Source organism: Ovis aries, chromosome 1 (assembly GCF_016772045.2).
Source record: "Ovis aries strain OAR_USU_Benz2616 breed Rambouillet chromosome 1, ARS-UI_Ramb_v3.0, whole genome shotgun sequence".
NCBI classification, from domain to species: Eukaryota; Metazoa; Chordata; class Mammalia; order Artiodactyla; family Bovidae; genus Ovis; species Ovis aries.
The window spans coordinates 97,746,229-97,768,203 of NC_056054.1; the positions used below are offsets into that span (position 1 = coordinate 97,746,229).

A 21,975-nucleotide genomic window follows, 5' to 3' on the forward strand; every position below is an offset into this window, starting at 1 on the left:
CACAGTTAAGGATTCAGTCTCACCTTAAGGACTGCCTCCACACTCCTCTCAGTGACCCCTCCGTCCCTCTCCTTCCCACCCCTGGGGCTTCAGACAATGGTTACAAATCCCACTTTATCACCTGTGCCTCTGGCCAGCAATAGATTAGAAGTTTCAATGGCCTCCTCCTTGGACTTCAGACACCAGTCACAAGTGTAGACTGTTACATGTATGACCAACTTGCTAGAAATTAGAAGTTCACATGATACAATCCCCTCCTTGGGTTAGATTAATTTGCTAGAGCTGCTCACAGAAGTAAGAGAAACAGTTTACTTACTGGATCACTGGTTTATTGTATAAGGATATAACCCAGCAACAGCAAGATAAGAGAGATGCATTGGGCAAGGTATGTGAGAAGCGGTGTGGAGCTCCCAAGCCTTCCTTCACCAAGCACAGTACTCTCCCTGAATTTCCAGGCATTCACCAACCCAAAAGCTGTCTGAACCCAGTCCTCTTGGGTTTTTATGGAGGCTTCATTACAAAAGCATGACTGACTGGATCATTGGCCATTGGTGATTGACAGCCTTCAGGTCTTTTTGCCTTCCCCAGAGATTGGGGATAGGACTGAAAATTCCACCAGATCACCTTACTTGTCTCCTGAGAAACCTGTATGCAGGTCAAAAAGCAACAGTTAGAACCGGACATGGAACACTGGACTGGTTAAAATTGGGAAAGGAGTCCGTCAAGGCTGTATCTTGTCACCCTGCTGATTGAACTTATATGCAGAGTACACCATGCAAAATGCCAGGCTGGATGAATCTCAAGCTGGAATGAAGACTGTCAGGAGAAATACCAACAACCTCAGATATGTAGATGATACCACTCTAACGGCAGAATGTAAAGAGAAACTAAAGAGCCTTTTGATGAGGGTGAAAGAGGAGAGTGAAAAAGCTGGCTTAAAACTCAGCATTCAAAAAACTAAGGTTATTTATCTGGCATGGCAAATAGAACAGGGAAACAATGGAAACAGTGACAGATTTTATTTTCTTGGGCTCCAAAATCACTGAGGACAGTGACTGCAGCCATGAAATTAAAAGATACTTCCTCCTTGGAAGAAAAGCTATGAAAAACTTAGACAGTGTATTAAAAAGCAGAGACATCACTTTGCCAACAAAGGTCCATATAGTCAAAGTTACAGTTTATTCAGTAGTCATATACAGATGTGAGAGTTGGACCATAAAGAAAACCGAGCACTGAAGAACTGGTGATTTTGAATTGTGGTGCTGGAGAAGATTCTTGAGAGTATGTTGGACAGCACGGAGATCAAACCTGTTAATCCTAAAGGAAATCAACCCTGAATATTCATTGGTAAGACTGATGCTGAAAGTGAAGCTCCAATACTTTGGCCACCAGATGCTAAGAACCAACTCATTGGAAAAGACCCTGATGCTGGGAAAGATTGAGGGCAGGAGGAGAGGGGGACCACAGAGGGTGAAATGGCTGAATGGCGTCACCGACACAATGGACATGAGTTTGAGCAAACGGGAAGATGATGAAGGACAGGGAAGTCTGGCGTGCTGCAGTCCACGGGCTTGCAAAGAGTAGAACAGGATTTAGTGACTGAACAACAGTAACAATCCTGTTTCTCTGGCGACTACCCCACGCTTTGAGTCACCTCATTGACACAATAAAAGACACCTTTATCACTGTCATCTTTTAGGCAATGCCGAAGATTTAGGATTCTGTGCCAGAAAGAGAGACAAACCAAATATATATTATTATTAATCCCAGTATCATAAGTATAAGTTGGAAGTTATTAATACAAAGATGGAAAAGGCTGTGTATGCTTAGTCACTCAGTCGTATCTGACTCTCTGAGACCCCATGGACTGTAGCCTGCCAGGCTCCTCTGTCCATGGGGATTCTTGAGGCAAGAATATTGGAGTGCGTTACCATACCCTCCTCCAGGGGGATCTTCCCAACCCAGGGAAGATCCCAGGGATTGAACCCAGGTCTCCTGTACTACAGGCAGATTCTTTGCCATCTGAGCCACCAGGGAAGCCCATCACAGTATCAAAAATATAAATTGGCAGTTATTAATACAAAGATGGAAAAGGCTGAGATGATATTGAAAGAGAATGAAAAGACAGGTGAAAATGGCCTAGGACTGACTCACTCTAATTGAACACCTACAAAAGGTTCATAGTGGGTGTGACTCTGAATTTACAAATTCAGTTATGCAGGAAATAGTACATTACTTTCCTTAAATCAACTTAATGTTACCCTGAGTCCTTATCCTAGTCAGGCTGGTGGGAAATTAAATTCCATTCGTTTGGTACTTCCTCCTCCCCACTCTCTCAGTTATGTGACGGACCCTAGGCTTTATCAGGTGTCAAAGCATCAAGGAGACTACTCTGATCATTGGTCCACTGATGAAGCACCTCTGCCATAGCACACACAGTTCTACCAATCCTAAGTGGACTCTGATGGAGCCTAGACTAGACTTCGGAGAAGGCAATGGCACCCTACTCCAGTACTCTTGCCTGGAAAATCCCATGGACGGAGGAGCCTGGTAGGCTGCAGTCCATGGGATCGCAGAGGGTCAGACACGACTGAGCGACTTCACTTTCACTTTTCACTTTCATGCACTGGAGAAGGAAATGGCAACCCACTCCAGTGTTCTTGCCTGGAGAATCCCAGGGACGGGGGAGCCTGGTGGGCTGCCGTCTCTGGGGTTGCCCAGAGTCGGACACTACTGAAGTGACTTAGCTGCAGCAGCAGCAGACTAGACTTTATCCTCTCCAAGTCACCCAGGCCTTCTCCTCTCAGGTCTGGCTGCTTCTGCAGGACACTAACAATGGAGGTGGGTCCCTGTTTCTCTTTGACCTCCCACCTCCACCCCATTCTCTTCCTGATTTGGGTGAAAACTCACCCTTTCCTCTTTTGTTGACCTCAAAGACATTTCTCTCTTTTCTCTTCCATACTGGGGCACCTGGCTTAATCTTTTCAGTGGGTTTAAAATTTTGTCCAAGTCAGGAAATGCATTTGACTTTAGTCCACCTCTGTTCTTTGCTCTGCAAAAAACTAGTCAAGGGAATGCTAAGGGACTTAGGAAAGAGGTGGGTGGGGGTATACAGGTAATAATCTATATTCAAAAATTTACCTTGTCGCCATTTGATCAGGGAAGAAATGTGAGATGAGCTGAAAGGGAAATAGGTTAGGATATTTTTGTATAGATATTGAAATGCCAGGCTAAGGGTTTTGGATTCTGTAGGAAGTGGGGCTTCCCTGGTAGCTCAGCTGGTAAAGAATTTGCCTGCAATGCAGGAGACCCTGGTTCGATCCCTGGAGAAGGGAAAGGTAGGTAGTGGACATGCTATAGGTTGTGGACAGTTATGGATCTTTCCCATAAATGCTCTAGAAATAGTATGCAGGATGATAGAGAGTTAAGCATCTAAGGCTGTGTAACATGATTCAGGTTTCAGGTTTTAAGAACTCTAAAAGGACGGTGTAGGGAAGATGTGAAACAACATTTCTGAACACACTGGAGATGCTCAGAAATAGGGTCAAAAAGAATTTAGCGTTTGGCTTAATAGGGAAGGATTCTGAGAGGTTAAGGGTGACACCTCTTTAGTTTACGAGTCTAACCTGTTGTGGATAATAGTTTATGTTTGACCTCATTCCTCCTGATGTTTGTCCAGATAGTGACAATGTCTTAAAACTCCATTCCCCTCTCACCTGTGGTTTTTTTTTTTTTTTCCCCTGGTTTATTTTTATTTCTTTGGTTCCAGTTTGCATCTGTATCTATTTGTTTCTTATTTTGTTTTGGTAAAATTGTGCAGCATGTGAGGTCTTAGTTCCCAGGCCAGGGAGAACCTGGGCCTCCTAGTAGAGTCCAGTAGAATCCAAATCACCAGACCATTCAGGAAGTCATCAGCTGTTTTTTGTTTGCTTGCTTGCTTTTGTTTTTTGGCTGTATCCCATGATTTGTGGAATCCTAGCTCCCTGACCAGGGATTGAACCCAGGCCCCTGCAGTGAAAGCGGTGAATCTTAGCCACCGGACTGCCGGGGAATTCCCTCGCCTGTGTTTTGATTGTGGAAGAGCTCTACTTAGTTTTTCCACTTAGTTTTTCCCTCAGTCCCTAAATACTGCATGTCCCAAATAAAACTTTGTATAATCTTTTTGCATATGGCCTCAATTCCCACATTTCTGTTTAGACAATTTTCCTACCAGTCTTCCCGACCAAAACCCTTATCACCATGTTTAACCTTTCATCCTCTCTGCATCAAGTCCTGGTGTTCATTCCTTCAAAACGACTCATATTTACCACTTTTTTTTCCCCCCGTTTTTATACTGTACCACATTATCCCACATATGAATCATGGCAATGGGTTTTTTAGCAAGTCTTCCCTGTAACCATCCCAAAATCTGTCCTTAAAACTTCAAGCCATTCTGTTATCTGATTTCCCTAAAATAAACTTTTCAGCATGTCATTCTTTGCTCAAATTCATAACACCAAGTCCAAATTCTTTTGCCTTTCTCAAACATTAACCAAATTATAGTTGCTAAGGCCCACCATAGCATAGGGTCTGGTTTTCAGGTGGCCCTTCATATATGTTCTTTGAATGAGCAATTTTTGAGATGTACAAAGTGTGTATATAGATAGATACATGGATTAGGATCAGATGTCCCACAAAGTCCTCTTTACTGACAGGCTAGCACCAGATTCAACCTAACTCCCAAGACTTTTCATGATGCTACTTTCTTCTTTTTTTTTTTTTTACTTTTGCTTTCTTTCTCTTTTTTCCCTTTCCTTTGTTTCCTCCATCCTAAATTCCATTTCAAGTCCCACTCTTGTCCACTTCACCTGAATTAGCTCACACTTATCTCAGCTTTTTCTGCACTTACATTGAAGTTGTCAGTACCATTTAGTTTACCAGTGAGTTATTCTAATTGGAGCATGCACATTCTCACCCCTTCAACTAAACTGAAAACTCCCTGAAGACAGAGAGAGAAAAAAAAACCACTGAGTTTGCATAAATTCTTGCTCATCGGTTGATTAACAGGTATTTTGAAATGCAATGAAACAGCTGTGGATATTTAATAACATGAAAGCCTGCAGTGTTTACTATATTAAGATAAGTTCTGCTGATAACCATATTACTGCAGTTTGTAGTTGAACTGGAAGTCTCGTGGTATTAAACCAACTGTTTTGAAATGCTGTGTGTTTAATTAATGCAAAGGACGATGGCTTCTGTCTTCTTCAGGATTTCTAACCAGCAGAGGGAAATCATGCACATGCTTGTGGCGTTACCATAAAGTCTACCTGGCTTGACTTTGATATTCTCACATTTCCTCAGATGCTTTTGTTTCTCTGCCAGAATGACTTTTTTTCCTGGGGGGAGGGGCATAGTTTTTAGTAATTAGGACAGCTATTTTCAATGTCATAAACTAGGGTAATGAAATCTAATACAACTGGTTTGGGACATAGGGATTTTCCACCTCTTGGAAACTCCCTCCCAGCCCAGAATGAGGTCTTAGAAACACTACAACAGAGGGAGTACAAAAGTAGCTACGGTTCTAAGAGAATCTTCCCAGGCCCCCAGACTTGGAGATCAAAATAGAGATAGTGCAAAAGACCCCGATCATAATAGTACTTAGGAATCTTGTTCCAAAGGAGCATCTCGCTCGCTCAGTCGTGTCCGACTCTTTGCGACCCCATGGACTGTGTAGCCCACCAGGCTCCTCTGTCCATGGAATTTTCCAGGCAAGAATACTGGAGTGGGTTGTCATTTCCTTTCCAAAGCAGCATACAGTTCTCTAAATGCAACAATTTTGTATGTAGTTCTTCCTTAATGAGTTTTCCCATTTATCTGTAGAACTGATCTTTTGGCTGAGATGTGTCGGAATACACTTTAAGAGTTCTGTTCAGCATCTGTATGATCTGAGAATCTGTTGGGAATACACATTATTGGGCCCCTTCTCAGACCAACTGAATTAGAAATGTGTTACAAGCCCTCCAAGTGATTCTGATACATGCCAAAGGTAGAAAAACCACTGTTTAATTTCAATATGTTTATTTTGTAAATTAGGAAATTAAGGGCCAGATATAAGTGATTTGACTTAGGATAGACAGCAAATAGGCGAAGGCAAGGGCACCCCACTCCAGTACTCTTGCCTGGAAAATCCCATGGATAGAGGAGGCTGGAAGGCTGTGGCTGCCATCCATGGGGTCGCTGAGGGTCAGACACTACTGAGTGACTTCACTTTCACTTTTCACTTTCCTGCGTTGGAGAAGAAAATGGCAACCCACTCCAGTGTTCTTGCCTGGAGAATCCCAGGGACGGGGGAGCCTGGTGGGCTACCATCTATGGGTCGCACAGAGTTGGACATGACTGAAGTGATTTAGCAGTAGCAGCAGACAGCAAATATGTGCTTGTGAATGCACTTGTCGATTCATTTTGAGGGCAAACTGCTGATATATAAAATTAACCCTTTGCTTAATTCATCACATTCATTAATAGCTTATAATATGAAAATTGTTCTCAGTAAAATTTTCCTTTATTATGTACTTTTGATAAGTTTTAGAAGTAATCAGTTCAGTTCAGTTGCTCAGTCTTGTCTGACTCTCTGCGACCCCATGAACCACAGCACGCCAGGCCTCCCTGTCCATCACCAACTCCCAGAGTCCACCCAAACCCATATCCATTGTGTCAGTGATGCCATCCAACCACCTCATCCTCTGTTGTCCCCTTCTCCTCCTGCCCTTAATCTATCCCAGCATCAGGGTCTTTTCAAATGAGTCAGCTCTGCATCAGGTGGCCAAGGTATTGGAGTTTCAGCTTCAACATCAGTCCCTCCAATGAACACCAGGACTAATCTCCTTTAGGACAGACTGGTTGGATCTCCTTACAGTCCAAGGGACTCTCAAGAGTCTTCTCCAACACCACAGTTCAAAAGCATCAATTCTTCGGCGCTCAGGTTTCTTTATAGTCCAACTCTCACATCCATACATGACTACTGGAAAAACCATAGCCTTGACTAAATGGACCTTTGTTGGCAAAGTAATGTCTCTGCTTTTTAATATGCTGTCTAGGTTGGTCATAACTTTCCTTCCAAGGAGCAAGTGTCTTTTAATTTCATGCGTGCAGTCACTATCCGCAGTGATTTTGGAGCCCAGAAAAATAAAGTCAGCCACTGTTTCCACTGTTTTCCCCATCTATTTCCCATGAAGTGATGGGACCAGATGCCATGATCTTCATTTTCTGAATGTTGAGCTTTAAGCCAACTATTTCACTCCCTTTTTTCACTTTCATCAAGAGGCTCTTTAGTTCTTCACTTTCTGCCATAAGGGTGTTGTCATCTGCATATCTGAGGTTATTGATCATCACAAAAACCCTAGGTCTTACCTTAACAAATGCTTCACTTCAATCATAAATGTATGGTGTGTGTGTGTGCGCGTGCTCAGTTGTTCAGTTGTTCCCAACTCTTTGCGACCCCATGGAGTGTAACCTACCAGGCTCCTCAGTCCGTGAGATTTCCCAGGCAAGAATACTGGAATGGGTTGCAATTTCCTTCTTCAGGGGATCTTCCTGACCCAGGGATCGAATCTGTGTCTCTTGCATCTCCTGCATTGACAGGCAGATTCTTTTACCACTGTGCCATCTATATGGTATGTATGTGTATATAAAATAATATTTTCCAAAGCTCATATGAATAGGAACTATGAAGTTTCAATTGAGCCTTTTACAGAATTTCTTCTGGGCTACATTTTATTTTCCCAGATTTCAAAGCTATTCTTACGATCAAGTAGAGGTTGTTTGTTTAGTCGCTAAGTCATGTCCAACTCTTTTGTGACCCTGTGGATTCTAGCCCATCAGGCTCCTCTGGCCATGCGATTTCCCAGGCAAGAATACTGGAGTGGGTTGCCATTTCCTTCTCCAGGGAATCTTCCTGACTCAGGGACCTGTGTCTCTTGCTTGGCAGGTAGATTCTTTACCATTGAGCCACCAGGGAAGCCCAAAGTAGAAGTTACTTTTCACCAAAGAAATCCCTCAGATTAAAATTTTATGAGTACTCACATATTTATTTACTCCTTTAATCTTTTAAAAATTGAACTAATAGTAACATTTCAAATCTACAGATAAAACCGTTTAGTTCAGTGGGCTTCAAAATTGTATACATCCATGTAACCATCACCCAAAACAAGATATAGAACATTTTCATCACTCCAGAAAATTCTGTTGTTCCCCCTGTCAATCAGTTGTTACCCTATCTCCCTCCACCCCAGCCAGTAACCACTTTCTGAATTTCTATTATTATATAAATAGTTAGACTTTAAGTTGTTAGACTTAAATGAAATCACACAGGGTATATTGATATGCTTGTTTCACTTAAGATGCTTTTGTGATTCATTCATGTTGTGGGTATCAGACTTCATTCTTTTTTACTGATGGTTAATATTGGGTGCACTAGTGGAAAAGAATCTGCCTGGCAATGCATCAAATGCAGGATACATGGGTTCTATCCCTGGGTTGGGAAGATTCCCTGGAGAAGGAAATGGCCACCCACTCCAGTATTCTTTTCTCTTTTCTCTGATTTCTGTAGTGGGGGCTACTCTTTCTTGTGGTGTGCTGGTTTCTCATTGTGGTGCCTTCTCTTGTGGAGCGTGGAAAATTTCATGGACAGAGAAGCCTGGCAGGCTACAGTCCATAGTGTCACGAAGAGTTGGACATGACTGAGCACACACGCACTTCTAATATTGCATTATATAAACATATCAAAATGTGTTTATTCTACCTCTTAGTAATACTTTATCTTATCAGAAAATCAATATATGCTTATTACAGAAGATTACAGAATACAAATGAGGAAAGGAGAAAGGAAGTCTCCATAATTATACTCTCTAGACTTAATCACTAAATAATAACTTGCATATCCCCTTGAACTTTTGTTTATATAAACTGTCCACAGATATTTATCACATATATTATAAAAGTTCTCGTTGTAGGTTCAAGTTTTACTACTTAGACTCTATGTGTCTTAAATTGGCACAATTCTTAGTTGTTTTGTTGTTGTTGTTGTTTTTGCCTTGAGGCTTGTGGGAATGTCAGTTCCCTGACCAGAGATTGAACCCAGGCCACAGCAGTAAAAGCCAGTGGAAATCAGTAGGCTGCCAGGGAACTCCTCTTAGTTTTAACTATAGGATATTTCCAAATTTTAAAACATTTAAAAACTAATATATGAATATATACATATCACCGTAGATTCAAATAATCCATGGTATACAGAATAAAAGTAAATGTTCTGTTCAGCTCCCCATTTTGCTTGCCTCCCCAGAGGTAGACAGTATTAACTAGATACAAAAAAATCTTTACCAAGATGATATTGGTAAGAACTGTGAAGTGCTGAATTTATTGTCCATAATTTTTGTTTCTTTTCTTCTCTCTCTTTTAAAAAACAATTATTTATTTATTTATGGCTGGGCTGGATTTTCGTTGCTGTGGGCAGGCTTTTCTCTGATTTCTCTAGTGGGGGCTACTCTTTCCTGTGGTGTGCCAGCTTCTCATTGTGGTGCTTCTCTTGTGGCGCATGGGCTCTAGAGTACAGGTCCGGTAGTTGTGGTTCATAGGCTTAGTTGCTGTAAGGTACTGAAGATCTTCCTGGACTAAAGGGATCAAACCCATGTCCTCTGAATTGGCAGGACCATCAGGGATGTCCCACGTAACTTTTCTTCTGAGTTTCACTTTAAAATTTTTATTTTCAGTTGATCTATACAAAAGTTATCTTTTTAGCTGTACAAAAAAAGATCTTCATGACCCAGTTAATTACCATGGTGTGATCACTTACCTAGGGCCAGACATCCTGGAATGTGAAGTCAAGTGGGCCTTAGGAAGCATCACTACAAACTAAGCTAGTGGAGGTGATGGAATTCCAGTTGAGCTATTTCAAATCCTGAAATATGATGCTGTGAAAGTGCTGCACTCAATATGTCAGCAAATTTGGAAAACTCAGCAGTGGCCACAGGACTGGAAAAGGTCAGTTTTCATTCCAATCCCAAAGAAAGGCAATGCCAGAGAATGCTCAGACTAGCACACAATTGCACTCATCTCACATGCTAGTAAAGTAATGATCAAAATTCTCCAAGCCAGGCTTCAGCAATACATGAACCATGAACTTCCAGATGTTCAAGCTGGTTTTAGAAAAGGCAGAGGAGCCAGAGATTAAATTGCCAACATCCGCTGGATCATGGAAAAAGCAAGAGAGTTCCAGAAAAATATCTATTTCTGCTTTATTGACTATGCCAAAGCTTTTAACTGTGTGGATCACAATAAACTGTGGGAAATTCTTCAATAGATGGGAATACCAGACCACCTGACCTGCCTCTTGAGAAATCTGTATGCAGGTCAGGAAGCAACAGTTAGAACTGGACACGGAACAACAGACTGGTTCCAAATAGGAAAAGGAGTACATCAAGGCTATATATTGTCACCCTGCTTATTTAACTTCTATGCAGAGTACATCATGAGAAATGCTGGGCTGGAAGAAGCACAAGCTGGAACCAAGATTGCCGGGAGAAATATCAATAACCTCAGATATGCAGATGACACCACCCTTATGGCAGAAAGTGAAGAAGAACTAAAGAGCTTCTTGATGAAAGTGAAGGAGGAGAGTGAAAAAGTTGGCTTAAAGCTCAACATTCAGAAAACGAAGATCATGGCATCTGGTCCCATCACTTCATGGGAAATAGATGGGGAAACAGTGGCTGACTTTATTTTTCTGGGCTCCAAAATCACTGCAGATGGTGATTGCAGCTATGAAATTAAAAGACGCTTACTCCTTGGAAGAAAAGTTATGACCAACCTAGATAGCATATTCAAGAGCAGAGACATTACTTTGCCAACAAAGGTCTGTCTAGTCAAGGCTATGGTTTTTCCAATAGTCATGTATGGATGTGAGAGTTGGACTGTGAAGAAAGCTGACCACCGAAGAATTGATGCTTTTGAACTGTGGTGTTGGAGAAGACTCTTAAGAGTCCCTTGGACTGCAAGGAGATCCAACCAGTCCATCTTAAAGGAGATTAGTCCTGGGTGTTCATTGGAAGGTCTGATATTGAAGCTGAAACTCCAATACTTTGTCCACCTGATGCGAAGAGCTGACTCATTTGAAAAGACCCTGATGCTGGGAAAGATTGAGGGCAGGGGGAGAAGGGGATGACAGAGGATGAGATGGTTGGATGGCATCACTGACTCAATGGACATGAGTTTGGGCAGGCTCCGGGATTTGGTGTTAGAAAGGGAGGCTGGCATGCTGTGGTTCATGGGGTCGCAAAGAGTCGGACCTGACTGAGCAACTGAACTGAGTTGAAAAATATCAAATGATCATGTTAGGAGAAGTTCTAGTACTCTAGCTTACTATCCATTTTGAAATACGGTCTTTAAGTATTTCCTCCGGGAGTAGAGTTGAGTGCTTTATTAATCTTGTTGGAAGCCAAGAAATGTATAGCTCTCTTTTCTAGTATGTTTATATTTGTTATAGCAAACATATTCTTCAATGCTAAGTTGCTTTTTCTCTGTTTGTACTGACTTGCATGTCTATGTCAACTATCTGTATGATATCATTAAAGTTTAGAGACTGCAGGTCAGGTGCAAAATCTTATTAAAGAATACAGAATAATACAAAGTATTATTTAGAGTTTGCTCCCAAAGAGCACTTTTGTTTCATTAATTACTTTGTTTCTTTTTGCATTTTCTTCAGTAAGAGAATGTGGCTTGCACCCACAGCCAAAGATGAGGCCTTAATTAATATCTTAGTTTGTACTTTTTGGACTTTTGAGTCCTTGCTATTCTTGAAGACAATACTTAAGCCAGGGTATAGCAGGGTAGTGTTCTGGCAGGCCAGAAATTCCTCGCTTCTGTATAGATTCCAAAGATTGTTACTTAATTTCTTCTGACTCTGAAGCTCATATAGCTAGAGGTAGGCAAAAACGCACCTATGGTGAGTTTTACTTGGAAATCTCTTTTACATTCTTGGTTTGGGGGCCAGAATGTGCATATTTAGGTGAAATCACAGATGCAAAGTTCTGTAGCCTACTAAAGCCAAAGCTCTAAGGACTGTCCTTATCATTCATGGTGGAGCTACTAAGATTTTGTTTCAATGATTAAATAAAAGAGTGATACAATATTATGTGTACAGAGTCCCATTTGTTTAATGAGCCAAATTCTGTTCAAGTACTTACCCCAAATCATCTCATTAAATCCTCCATAAGAACTCCAGTACTTTGGCCATCTCATGTGAAGAGTTGACTCATTGGAAAAGACTCTGATGCTGGGAGAGATTGAGGGCAGGAGGAGAAGGGGCCGACAGAGGATGAAATGGCTGGATGGCATCACTAACTCGATGGACATGAGTCTGAGTGAACTCCAGGAGTTGGTGATGGACAGGGAGGCCTGGCGTGCTGCAATTCATGGGGTCTCAAAGAGTTGGACACGACTGAGCAACTGAACTGAACTGAAGAACTTTGGGGGTTTATTATGGGTTTTCATTGAAGGCATCTGAATGTCTCCAAGTTTAGAAGTATAGGCTCTGACCTGGAGATGAGGTTCAGAAATACTTTGTTGTTGGCCTTATTAATTTAATATCTCACAAGGTCAGTTCAGTTCAGTTCACTTCAGTCGCTCAGTCGTGTCCGACTCTTTGCAACCCCATGAATCGCAGCACGCCAGGCCTCCCTGTCCATCACCATCTCCTGGAGTTCACTCAGACTCACGTCCATCGAGTCTGTGATGCCATCCAGCCATCTCATCCTCGGTTGTCCCCTTCTCCTCCTGCCCTCAATCCCTCCCAACATCAGAGTCTTTTCCAATGAGTCAACTCTTCTCATGAGGTGGCCAAAGTACTGAAGCTTCAGCTTCAGCATCATTCCTTCCAAAGAAATCCCAGGGTTGATCTCCTTCAGAATGGATTGGTTGGATCTCCTTGCAGTCCAGGGGACTCTCAAGAGTCTTCTCCAACACCACAGTTCAAAAGCATCAATTCTTCGGTGCTCAGCCTTCTTCACAGTCCAACTCTCACATCCATACATGATCACAGGAAAAACCATAGCCTTGACTAAACAGACCTTAGTCGGCAAAGTAATGTCTCTGCTTTTGAATGTGCTGTCTAGGTTGGTCATAACTTTTCTTCCAAGGAGTAAGCGTCTTTTAATTTCATGGCTGCAGTCACCATCTGCAGTGATATTGGAGCCCCCCAAAATAAAGTCTGACACTGTTTCCCCATCTATTTCCCATGAAGTGATGGGACCGGATGGGACTGGATTTTCTGAATGTTGAGCTTTAAGCCAACTTTTTCGCTCTCCTCTTTCACTTTCATCAAGAGGCTTTTTAGCTCCTCTTCACTTTCTGCCATAAGGGTGGTGTCATCTGCATATCTCACAAGGTCAAGTTAGTGAAATCTGGCATTACTGTAACTGGGAAATGTCCTGCTCTGGGAAAACTCCAGATGATTGCCTGGGACTGTTTTTCCTCCTATTTGGAGTTTGCCAGGGAGAAAATTATAAATGAAGGATGACACCTCAGTTCCACCTAGAGAGAGCCCCAGCTTCCCTCTACTCTTTGTGTGCAATTCAAGGTCTATACCCAAGGGTAGGGTGACTTACTACTGGATAATGTTGAGTAAGACAGGATACTAACTGAAGTCAGTTAAATTCCCAGCCCCACTTCTGCAGAGAGCAGCACTCCCTGATACTTTGGAGTCTTGCTCAAATAAACAAGGTCTTTTGTTCTAGAGTTTGTCTCCCCTTCCCTCCCCGAAAATAAGGCCTGCAGCCTTATTTTAAGTGAAACTTGAAAGAGGGTTTGCTGGCGGCAGTCTACTCTCAGGTGTCTACATTCTTGAAAAAGCTCATTTTGTCCGGCATCTTCAAACTCTTGGTAAACCATTCGTGTGGTTTTTGTTGGACTCTTTCTCAGGTGACTGCTTTGTGCCGCCTCTCAATTTACGCTCTAAAAAAAAAGGCAAATCATCCTGGTAAACTCAACCCCAGCATGGTGAGGGAAGAAACACTTGTCCTCTTTTCTGAGTACTCCCAACAGTCCAGAGGGAGGTTGAACTGAGCCTCCTAAAATTCCCGCCTCCCCGGCCGCGGGTGAAGCCCTAGGGCCTTTTACTCCAGGAACAGGAGTGAGAAGGGAGAGGAGGTGGGGCCGGAGAGAGGCAGCGCGCAGCGGTACCCAGTGGTGCTGCGAGACTGCTCCCTCCAGAGTACGTGGCAGTCCCCGTGGACAGAAGGGGAGGGGATTCGGCTTTCTCCTCCCCGTGCAGAGCCTCGGACAGTCCTCCCGGGCGGGAGGGAGGAACCGCAAGGGGACTGGTGCGCTTTTGGAGTGAAATTTTAGCAGATAAAAGTGGCCTGGCAGCGGTCGGCCTCCGTCCCGCTCTTCCACCTGGGTAACCACAGCAGGTCGAGCCTGCGCTGTACCGCGAGGAGCATTGACTTGTTCGGGAGCGAGGTGACGCGCTGGCCACCCCGCATGCGCAGAGCGAGGAGCCGGCCTCCTGGACTACAGCTCCCAGAGGAGTTTGCCGGCGGCTGCAGGCGTCGAGCCGCCGGCGCCATCTTGAAATCTGATCCTCAATCTCTGAGTCTTTGCGTCAGCCGCGGGCGGCAGCCGGAGGACCGCGAACTCAGCCCGCTGAAAAGGGAGGACATTGAGGACACAGCGGCTGGCGGGAGAGACAGCTGGAGGAGACATGGCAGGTTCTGAGCGCGGCCTGCGCTGCTGTCACTCAGCATCCTCCTGAGGCATTTCCTCGCCCGCCGCCTCCCCGAGGGGCGGGGCTGATCACTCTGGTACCCAGAACCCGCGCGCGGGTGTCAGCGGAGCGCCCCTGCAGAGTGGGCACCCCACCAAGCTGTGCCATGCCAGCCGGAGGCCACCGAGGCGGGAGACGGAACGCAACCAAGCGCCAGTGAGCGATCACCGAGCAGCAGCCGCCTCCGGGAAGCTCGGCCACCGCAGGAGGGAAGATGAAGGAGATTTGCAGGATCTGTGCCCGGGAGCTGTGCGGAAACCAGCGGCGCTGGATCTTCCACACGGCGTCCAAGCTCAACCTCCAGGTTCTGTTGTCGCACGTCCTGGGCAAGGATGTCTCCCGCGATGGCAAAGCTGAGTTTGCTTGCAGCAAGTGCGCGTTCATGCTCGATCGGATCTATAGATTCGACACCGTCATTGCCCGGATCGAAGCCCTTTCTATTGAGCGCTTGCAGAAGCTGCTGCTGGAGAAGGACCGCCTCAAGTTCTGCATTGCTAGCATGTATCGGAAGAATAACGATGACCCTGGCTCAGAGACCAAGGCGGGGAATGGAACGGTTGACATTTCCAGCTTACCCGATGTCAGATACTCTGCACTGCTCCAGGAAGACTTTGCCTATTCAGGGTTCGAGTGTTGGGTAGAAAATGAGGATCAGATTCAGGAGCACAGCTGTCATGCTTCGGAAGGCCCCGGAAATCGACCCAGGAGGTGCCGAGGCTGTGCAGCTTTGCGGGTGGCTGATTCTGACTACGAAGCCATTTGTAAGGTACCTCGAAAGGTGGCGAAAAGTATTTCTTGTGGCCCCTCTACCAGATGGTCCACCAGCATTTGCACTGAAGAACCAGCGTTGTCCGAGGTTGGGCCACCAGATTTACCAAATGCGAAGGTACCTCCAGATGGAGAAAGCATGGAGGAAGGGACCCCGGGATCCTCTGTGGAATCTTTGGATGCAAGTATCCAGGCTAGTCCTCCACAACCAAAGGATGAGGAACCTGAGAGAAGTGCAAAGGAACTTGTAAAGTGTGACTGCTGTTCAGATGAACAGGCTCCCCAGCATACGTGTAACCATAAGCTGGAGCTAGCTCTTAGCATGATTAAAGGTCTTGATTATAAGCCCATCCAGAGCCCCCGAGGGAGCAAGCTTCCTATTCCAGTGAAATCCAATCCATCTGGAACCAGGCCTGGCCATATCATGACAGATGGAGTTAGTTCTGGTTTCCTTAACAGGTCTTTGAAACCCCTTTACAGGACACCTGTGAGTTATCCCTTGGAGATTTCAGACCTGCAGGAGCTGTGGGATGATCTCTGTGAAGATTATCTGCCACTTCGGGTCCAGGTATACAAAATGGCTGCATATTGCCTTTCTGATTAAAGTTAGCTGGCTTCAGGCTTCACATGATTTCTATCTAGGGGAAGGTTAATAGTCTAGACTTGGTAACCCATTTTTGCTTTACCTTTTGCTTCTGTCCATTTTAATAAATGTGATTCACACAAGTAATTTGCTTTCCACAATAGCCTCTTTATAAGATTATCTGTTGGCTTTCCCACTAATTATCAAAATTGTACATGTTTAAGACAAAGATTCATAATTCATTTTTACCCTAAAAAAATTTTAATCTTATTTCTGGCACTGGAACTCTTTCCTCTCACTTGTCCTACCGCCTCTCTACTTTTGTCTGTTTTGTTTTCACTTTTAGATTTATGAATATTTTCTTCTCTGAGGGAGGGAGTTCTCAAGTTAGTCCGCCCTAGAGCATTAAGCCATTCATCCCCACCTGTGCCTTGAACTGATTAGAGCATAGGGTAAAGGTTTGAGGAGAACCTATTAATCCACCAAAATATTGTAATATGTGGACAACATTTATAAATTAAGAGGTCATTTGAGGACTAATGATGACTTTTTCATAAAAGAGACTTGGGAATTCAGAATTTAAAATGTTAAGGCAAAACGTGTCTACAGCCAGTTTGTATAATGAGCTCTATGTGAAGATGTTTGGTGTTGAGCAGGACTTCATCCATTATTGGGTGATAGAGTTTTACCTGTTTTACTCGTGAATTTCGTAATGACTGGAAGATGGCAGTTGATCTTACTTTGAGCTGTTCATACCAATCTTTTAAATTCAGTTGTGTACAGGGGCCTGACAGATGCTGTCTTGTTTATACAGCAGCAGTAGTTTCAGTTAATGTTGTGAAACATCTGGCATGTTCTACTTGATATAGATTCTTTAGTGATACCGTTACAGAGGTGGACAATCTAGAAGGTGTTTCTGGAAAGCTTGCTAACCAGTCAACATCATCCCAGAATCTTAGAGCTTCTAAATGAAATTGTTGATTGTCACTTGACAGCTTTGAAAAACAGTTCTATTATGTATAAAATTTGCATCACAGTAAGAATATGGGAGAAATATTTTTGAATTTGCACTAACTTGTCAGAAACAGCATTGTTAGGGAAAAGTATGAGTATCCAAAAGTTTAAACTGTGTTTTCATTTCTATAAAATGTTTAGGATGCCCAACACTTGTGTACTTTCCTTTCGCTCCCTTTTCTTTCATTGACCTTCACAGCTAAATTTGAGCTTTCCAGTACAGTATTTCTGTGAGCCAACATAGATGTCACAGATTCATCGTAGTGTTTCTGTATTAGGATCTAAAAGTAGTTGGACAGAGTGGATGGGAAATATGACCAATATAGTAGAAATATAGCCCCCTTCAAATATGGCCAATATTGAAGAAAGGTGAAGACTTAAAAAACTGCAGTAAAGCAAAAGTTTTTTTCCTCCCTATTAAATTTAAAATACTCTGTTGGTGCCTGGGCTCAGCAAATTTTGAATTGAGAAGGATTCTAAAGATCATCTCAGGCAGTCTGTCAGTTTAGAGATATGGAAAGCTCATGGTTAAATAACTTAGCTCAGGTGGAGTCAAAAGTTCCTAGCATTCTCATCCAAGACCTTTCTATTCTGTGTATTAAATCACATTGCCTGATGGCATTGATTTAAGTAACTACTTATTTTAAGTGCAGGGCTTTCGTTCTATAACCTGAGGATGTCAGGTGGATTCTTTAGGGATAGACCCTGTGAAGAAATTTGGCATCCTGATGAGCACAGTTAAAATATGGTAATTGTACCTTTAGGTCAAATCCCTTTACTTCACTAAATGTAGACATTAGAAAAAAAATAGCCCTTTAATACAGCAGTATAAGACTTCTGCTATCACCAGGCTTTACCGTCTTTACTGTTTGTTGAATATTAAAACATGGAGAGGGGAGAGAGAACATTCAGCTTGAAGAATTATGATATTTGATTGCTAAGCTATTTTCTCCAATAATTAAGAATGTGGAGGGAAATAGATTAATTAGACATAAAGTGTTTGTAGATAAAATGTGTATTTTGGATTCCAGATCTACTGTCTAAGTCTGGTTGGCTTTTATAAGCTTTTTAAGGCCTAGTGTGCTTTATGGCGAAAGCAGAACTAAGTGGGACAAAGGCAGACAGATTTTTGTCTTTCTCTGAACAAGTGTGTATAGAATAGAAGTAAGTGCAAATTATTTTCCTTTAGTCAAATTATACTCCAAATATGAAGAAAAGCTCTTCTCTCCTAAAGAGGGAGATTGTTCTGTAAGGGCATTTTGCTTCCTTTGTTTAATCTGGTTACTGTTAAATGTCACCATCAGAATTCCTCCTGGTTGCCTTTCTCCTTTTTCTTTCTTTCCTTCTTTCTTTCTTATTTTAAAGCTAACGAGCAACAGTGTAGTTTTGCTTAATAATTTTCTCATATTGTGCAAACTGATTTATTGCCTCCTACAGAATTTATGTCTAAAGACCCAAGGTTTTTCACTTGTTTAAAGAAAGGTTTGAAGCCTTCTTCTATCTTGTTATTTCCTGAACTAGAAAAGCTATGATAGGAGGGCTGTGGTCCCTTAGTGAACATTATTTCAGTTTTGGCTCATGTGCAGATTCCTTTTCTGTGAATTCAAAGAGCGAGAGATCTTTGCTTCAAACCTTGCAATGCCAGAACCTGGCTCTTGTATGACTTCGATGAATTTATCCCTCTCATAGCTTAGCTACATAACCCAGATCAGGCCCTTTGCAAGATGTAAGCATTAGATGCTGCTTTTATTACTAACAATAGGATAGAAAATTATAGCAGTTTGAGCTCTATGACTTGCTGTTATGACTAGGAAAATGCTGTTATGACAAGAAAAATGCTCTTAATCCAGATCAAAATAACTGGCTTTTAGCCTAAAGGTCTTACATTATGCAGCATTAGGCCTGGAAGGAATTCTCTTTTCTGTTGCTGAAAAGCATTTGTCCTGAGTCAAAAGCAACTTAAAATTACAACATGATTTTAGTAACTGATACCCTGGAGATTAACACCCATTCAACCAGATCAAGTATTACTGATATCATGCTCTACAAAATCTTCATAGGAGTGATTGGTTTATGTACTTGATACTCAAAAGAATTAATTGTCAGCTGTTTTCTCAGTGGGCCTTTGATAAGCACTCTTTTGGCAGACTTACCTGCAAGGACTTTTTTTTTTTCCCTTGAGATTTATAATAATAAAGTACTAAGAATAAAGAAGAAACAAGCATCTTCCAGCCTTTCGGTCCATATATTACATTCCTAGAAGAAGAGGTTTCCTATGAATATGCACGCCAAGATGGGTTCAGACGAGGCCCAGGCTCATTATGTGCTTTTCTGCGGCATTCTTCAGATTTGAAGTTGATGTTGAAATATTTAAATTAAACATCTCCCTTTCTATCCAGCCAGTCTTTTTTCTAAGAGAGCCACTGAGGGATTAAAACGTTGGGCTGGAAATTAGAAGACAGGCCTGTTGCTTATTTGCTTTTGTTTCTGTTGTTCACTCTTAAGCAAAAATTTTTGGCTCAAGTAATATTCCAGGTGGCTTCCCTTGTGGCTCAGCTGGTAAAGAATCCACCTGCAATGCAGGAGACCTGGGTTTGATCCCTGGGTTGGGAAGATCCCCTGGAGAAGGAAATGGCAACCCACTCCAGTATCCTTGCCTGGAAAATCTCATGGACAGAGGAGCCTGGTGGGTTGCAGTCCATGGGGTCGCAAAGAGTCAGGCACGACTGAGTGAAAAACACTGCTTACTTAATATTCCAGGCATTATGGTAGGCAGTCAATTTTATAGATATGAAAGAGAAGTTACCGTTTTAAGTGCATTCAGCTTAATTGGATCCTATTTCCAGTGTAACTTTGGACAAATTATTTACCTGTTACAAATCTCCATTTTCTCACATGTGAGTTGAGAGTGGATCAGATGGTTAGTTTATAAAGTGTCCTTCACTGGTCTAAGATTCTTTGGTTTGAAGTAACTAAATACGGCTACCTTCCCTGGCATTTAAAACTTGAAGCTATTTTACTTAATTCTGCTGGTTACAGTTTAAATTTGGAAAGTACTTTAAAATAGATGTTGTTGGGAAGTTGTTTTACACCGAGAAAGTAAGAAGCCAAGTTTTGTAGAGAATGTTTTATTGTTAAGTGATTTATCAGTAGAATTGTTGTAAATATCTATTAAAAGAGTTGCCTCTCCTGTGGTGTGACATAATTCACATTGCTTCAGGGCAAGGCTCCCCATTATACCCACAACAACAAATATCTCAATTTTTTCTAGGAATCCTTATCCTTGCTACTTGTCTCTTTCTTCCTCTCCCACTATCCAGGCCTGTTGACTCTACTTTCAAAACATGTTCAAATCTATCCATTTCTCTTTCCCTCCTTTATTACCGCTATAATCCAAAGCAGTATTTTCATTCCCATGCAGCAGCCTCCTAGCTGGTCTTCTCATTTCTCCTGATGCTCTCCAACAGTTCAGTTATCATATAGCAACTAGAGTGATCTTTTAAAAATTTAAATATAATTGATTACTTTTCTGTTAAAAACACTGCAGTCCATTCCTATGTCAATGAGAATGAAATGCAGCTTCATTACCTGTGGTGCATAGAAGCTGCATCTGATCTGGCCCCGCCTGCCTTCCCACTTTGTCATGTGTCAGCATCCCCTGTGCCCATCGTGCTCTGGCCCTATGTGCTCCAGCAAGGGGACCATTAGCCTTGTGTGGCTGTTGACCACATGAAATGTGGCTAGTCCAAATTGAGAGATGCTATGAATGTACAGTATACCTTTAATTTTAAAGGAACAATGTAAAGAATTAGTATCTTGTTAATTTTCATATTGCATGCATACTTGTGACAATATTTTAAATACAATATATTTGGTCAAAATGTTTCATTGAAGGATTTCCCTGATAACTCAGTTGGTAAAGAATCTGCCTGCAATGCAGGAGACCCCAGTTCAATTCCTGGGTCAGGAAGATCCCCTGGAGAAGGAATAGGCTATACTCCAGATAGCTCACTCCAGTATTCTTGGGCTTCCCTTGTGGCTCATCAAGACCTAAAGAGCCTCTTGATGAAAGTGAAAGAGGAGAGTGAAAAAGTTGGCTTAAAACTCAACATTCAGAAAACTAAGGTCATGGCATTTGGTCCCATCACTTAATGGCAAATAGAGGGGGAAACAGTGGAAACAGTGACAGACTTTATTTTTTGGGGTTCCAAAATCACTGCAGATGGCGACTGTAGCCATGAAATTAAAAGGCGCTTGCTCCTTGGAAGAAAAGCTATGACCAACCTAGACAGCATATTCAAAAGCAGAGACTACCTTGCCAGCAAAGGTCCATCTAGTCAAAGCTATGGTTTTTCCAGTAGTCATGTATGCATGTGAGAGTTGGACTATAAAGAAAGCTGAGCGCTAAAGAATTGATGCTTTTGAACTGTGGTGTTGGAGAAGACTCTTGAGAGTCCCTTGGACTGCAAGGAGATCCAACCAGCCCATCCTAAAGGAAATCAGTTCTGAATATTCACTGGAAGGACTGATGCTGAAGCTGAAACTCCAATACTTTGGCCACCTGATGTGAAGAACCGACTCATTTGAAAAGATCCTGATGCTGGGAAAAATTGAAGGCGAGAGGAGAGGGACGACAGAGGATGAGATGGTTGGATGGCATTACCGACTCAATGGACATGAGTTTGAGTAAACTCCAGGAGTTGGTGATGGACAGGGAGGCCTAGCATGCTTCAGTCCATGGGGTTGCAAAGAGTCGGGCACGACTGAGCGACTGAACTGCACTGAACTGTGGCTCAGCTGGTAAAGAATCCACCTG

The 21,975-nt window shown here is 42.7% G+C and overlaps 1 protein-coding gene across 50 annotated transcripts in view; it reads left to right on the forward strand.

Annotated features, from left to right (window-relative positions):
* Positions 1 to 21,975, forward strand: part of PDE4DIP (phosphodiesterase 4D interacting protein) — a 204,784-nt gene that overhangs the window by 108,395 nt on the left and 74,414 nt on the right. For 15 of the 50 annotated variants that reach the window (XM_060413471.1, XM_027973707.2, XM_012179684.4 and 12 more), the window contains exon 1: positions 14,615 to 16,130. The exons of the other annotated variants lie outside the window; for them this stretch is intronic. In XM_060413471.1, the coding sequence (XP_060269454.1) occupies positions 15,009 to 16,130 (1,122 nt within the window). In that variant the 5' untranslated portion in view covers positions 14,615 to 15,008. Of the gene's footprint in view, positions 1 to 14,614; positions 16,131 to 21,975 lie in introns of those variants that run through there. 50 annotated transcript variants of the gene reach the window in all.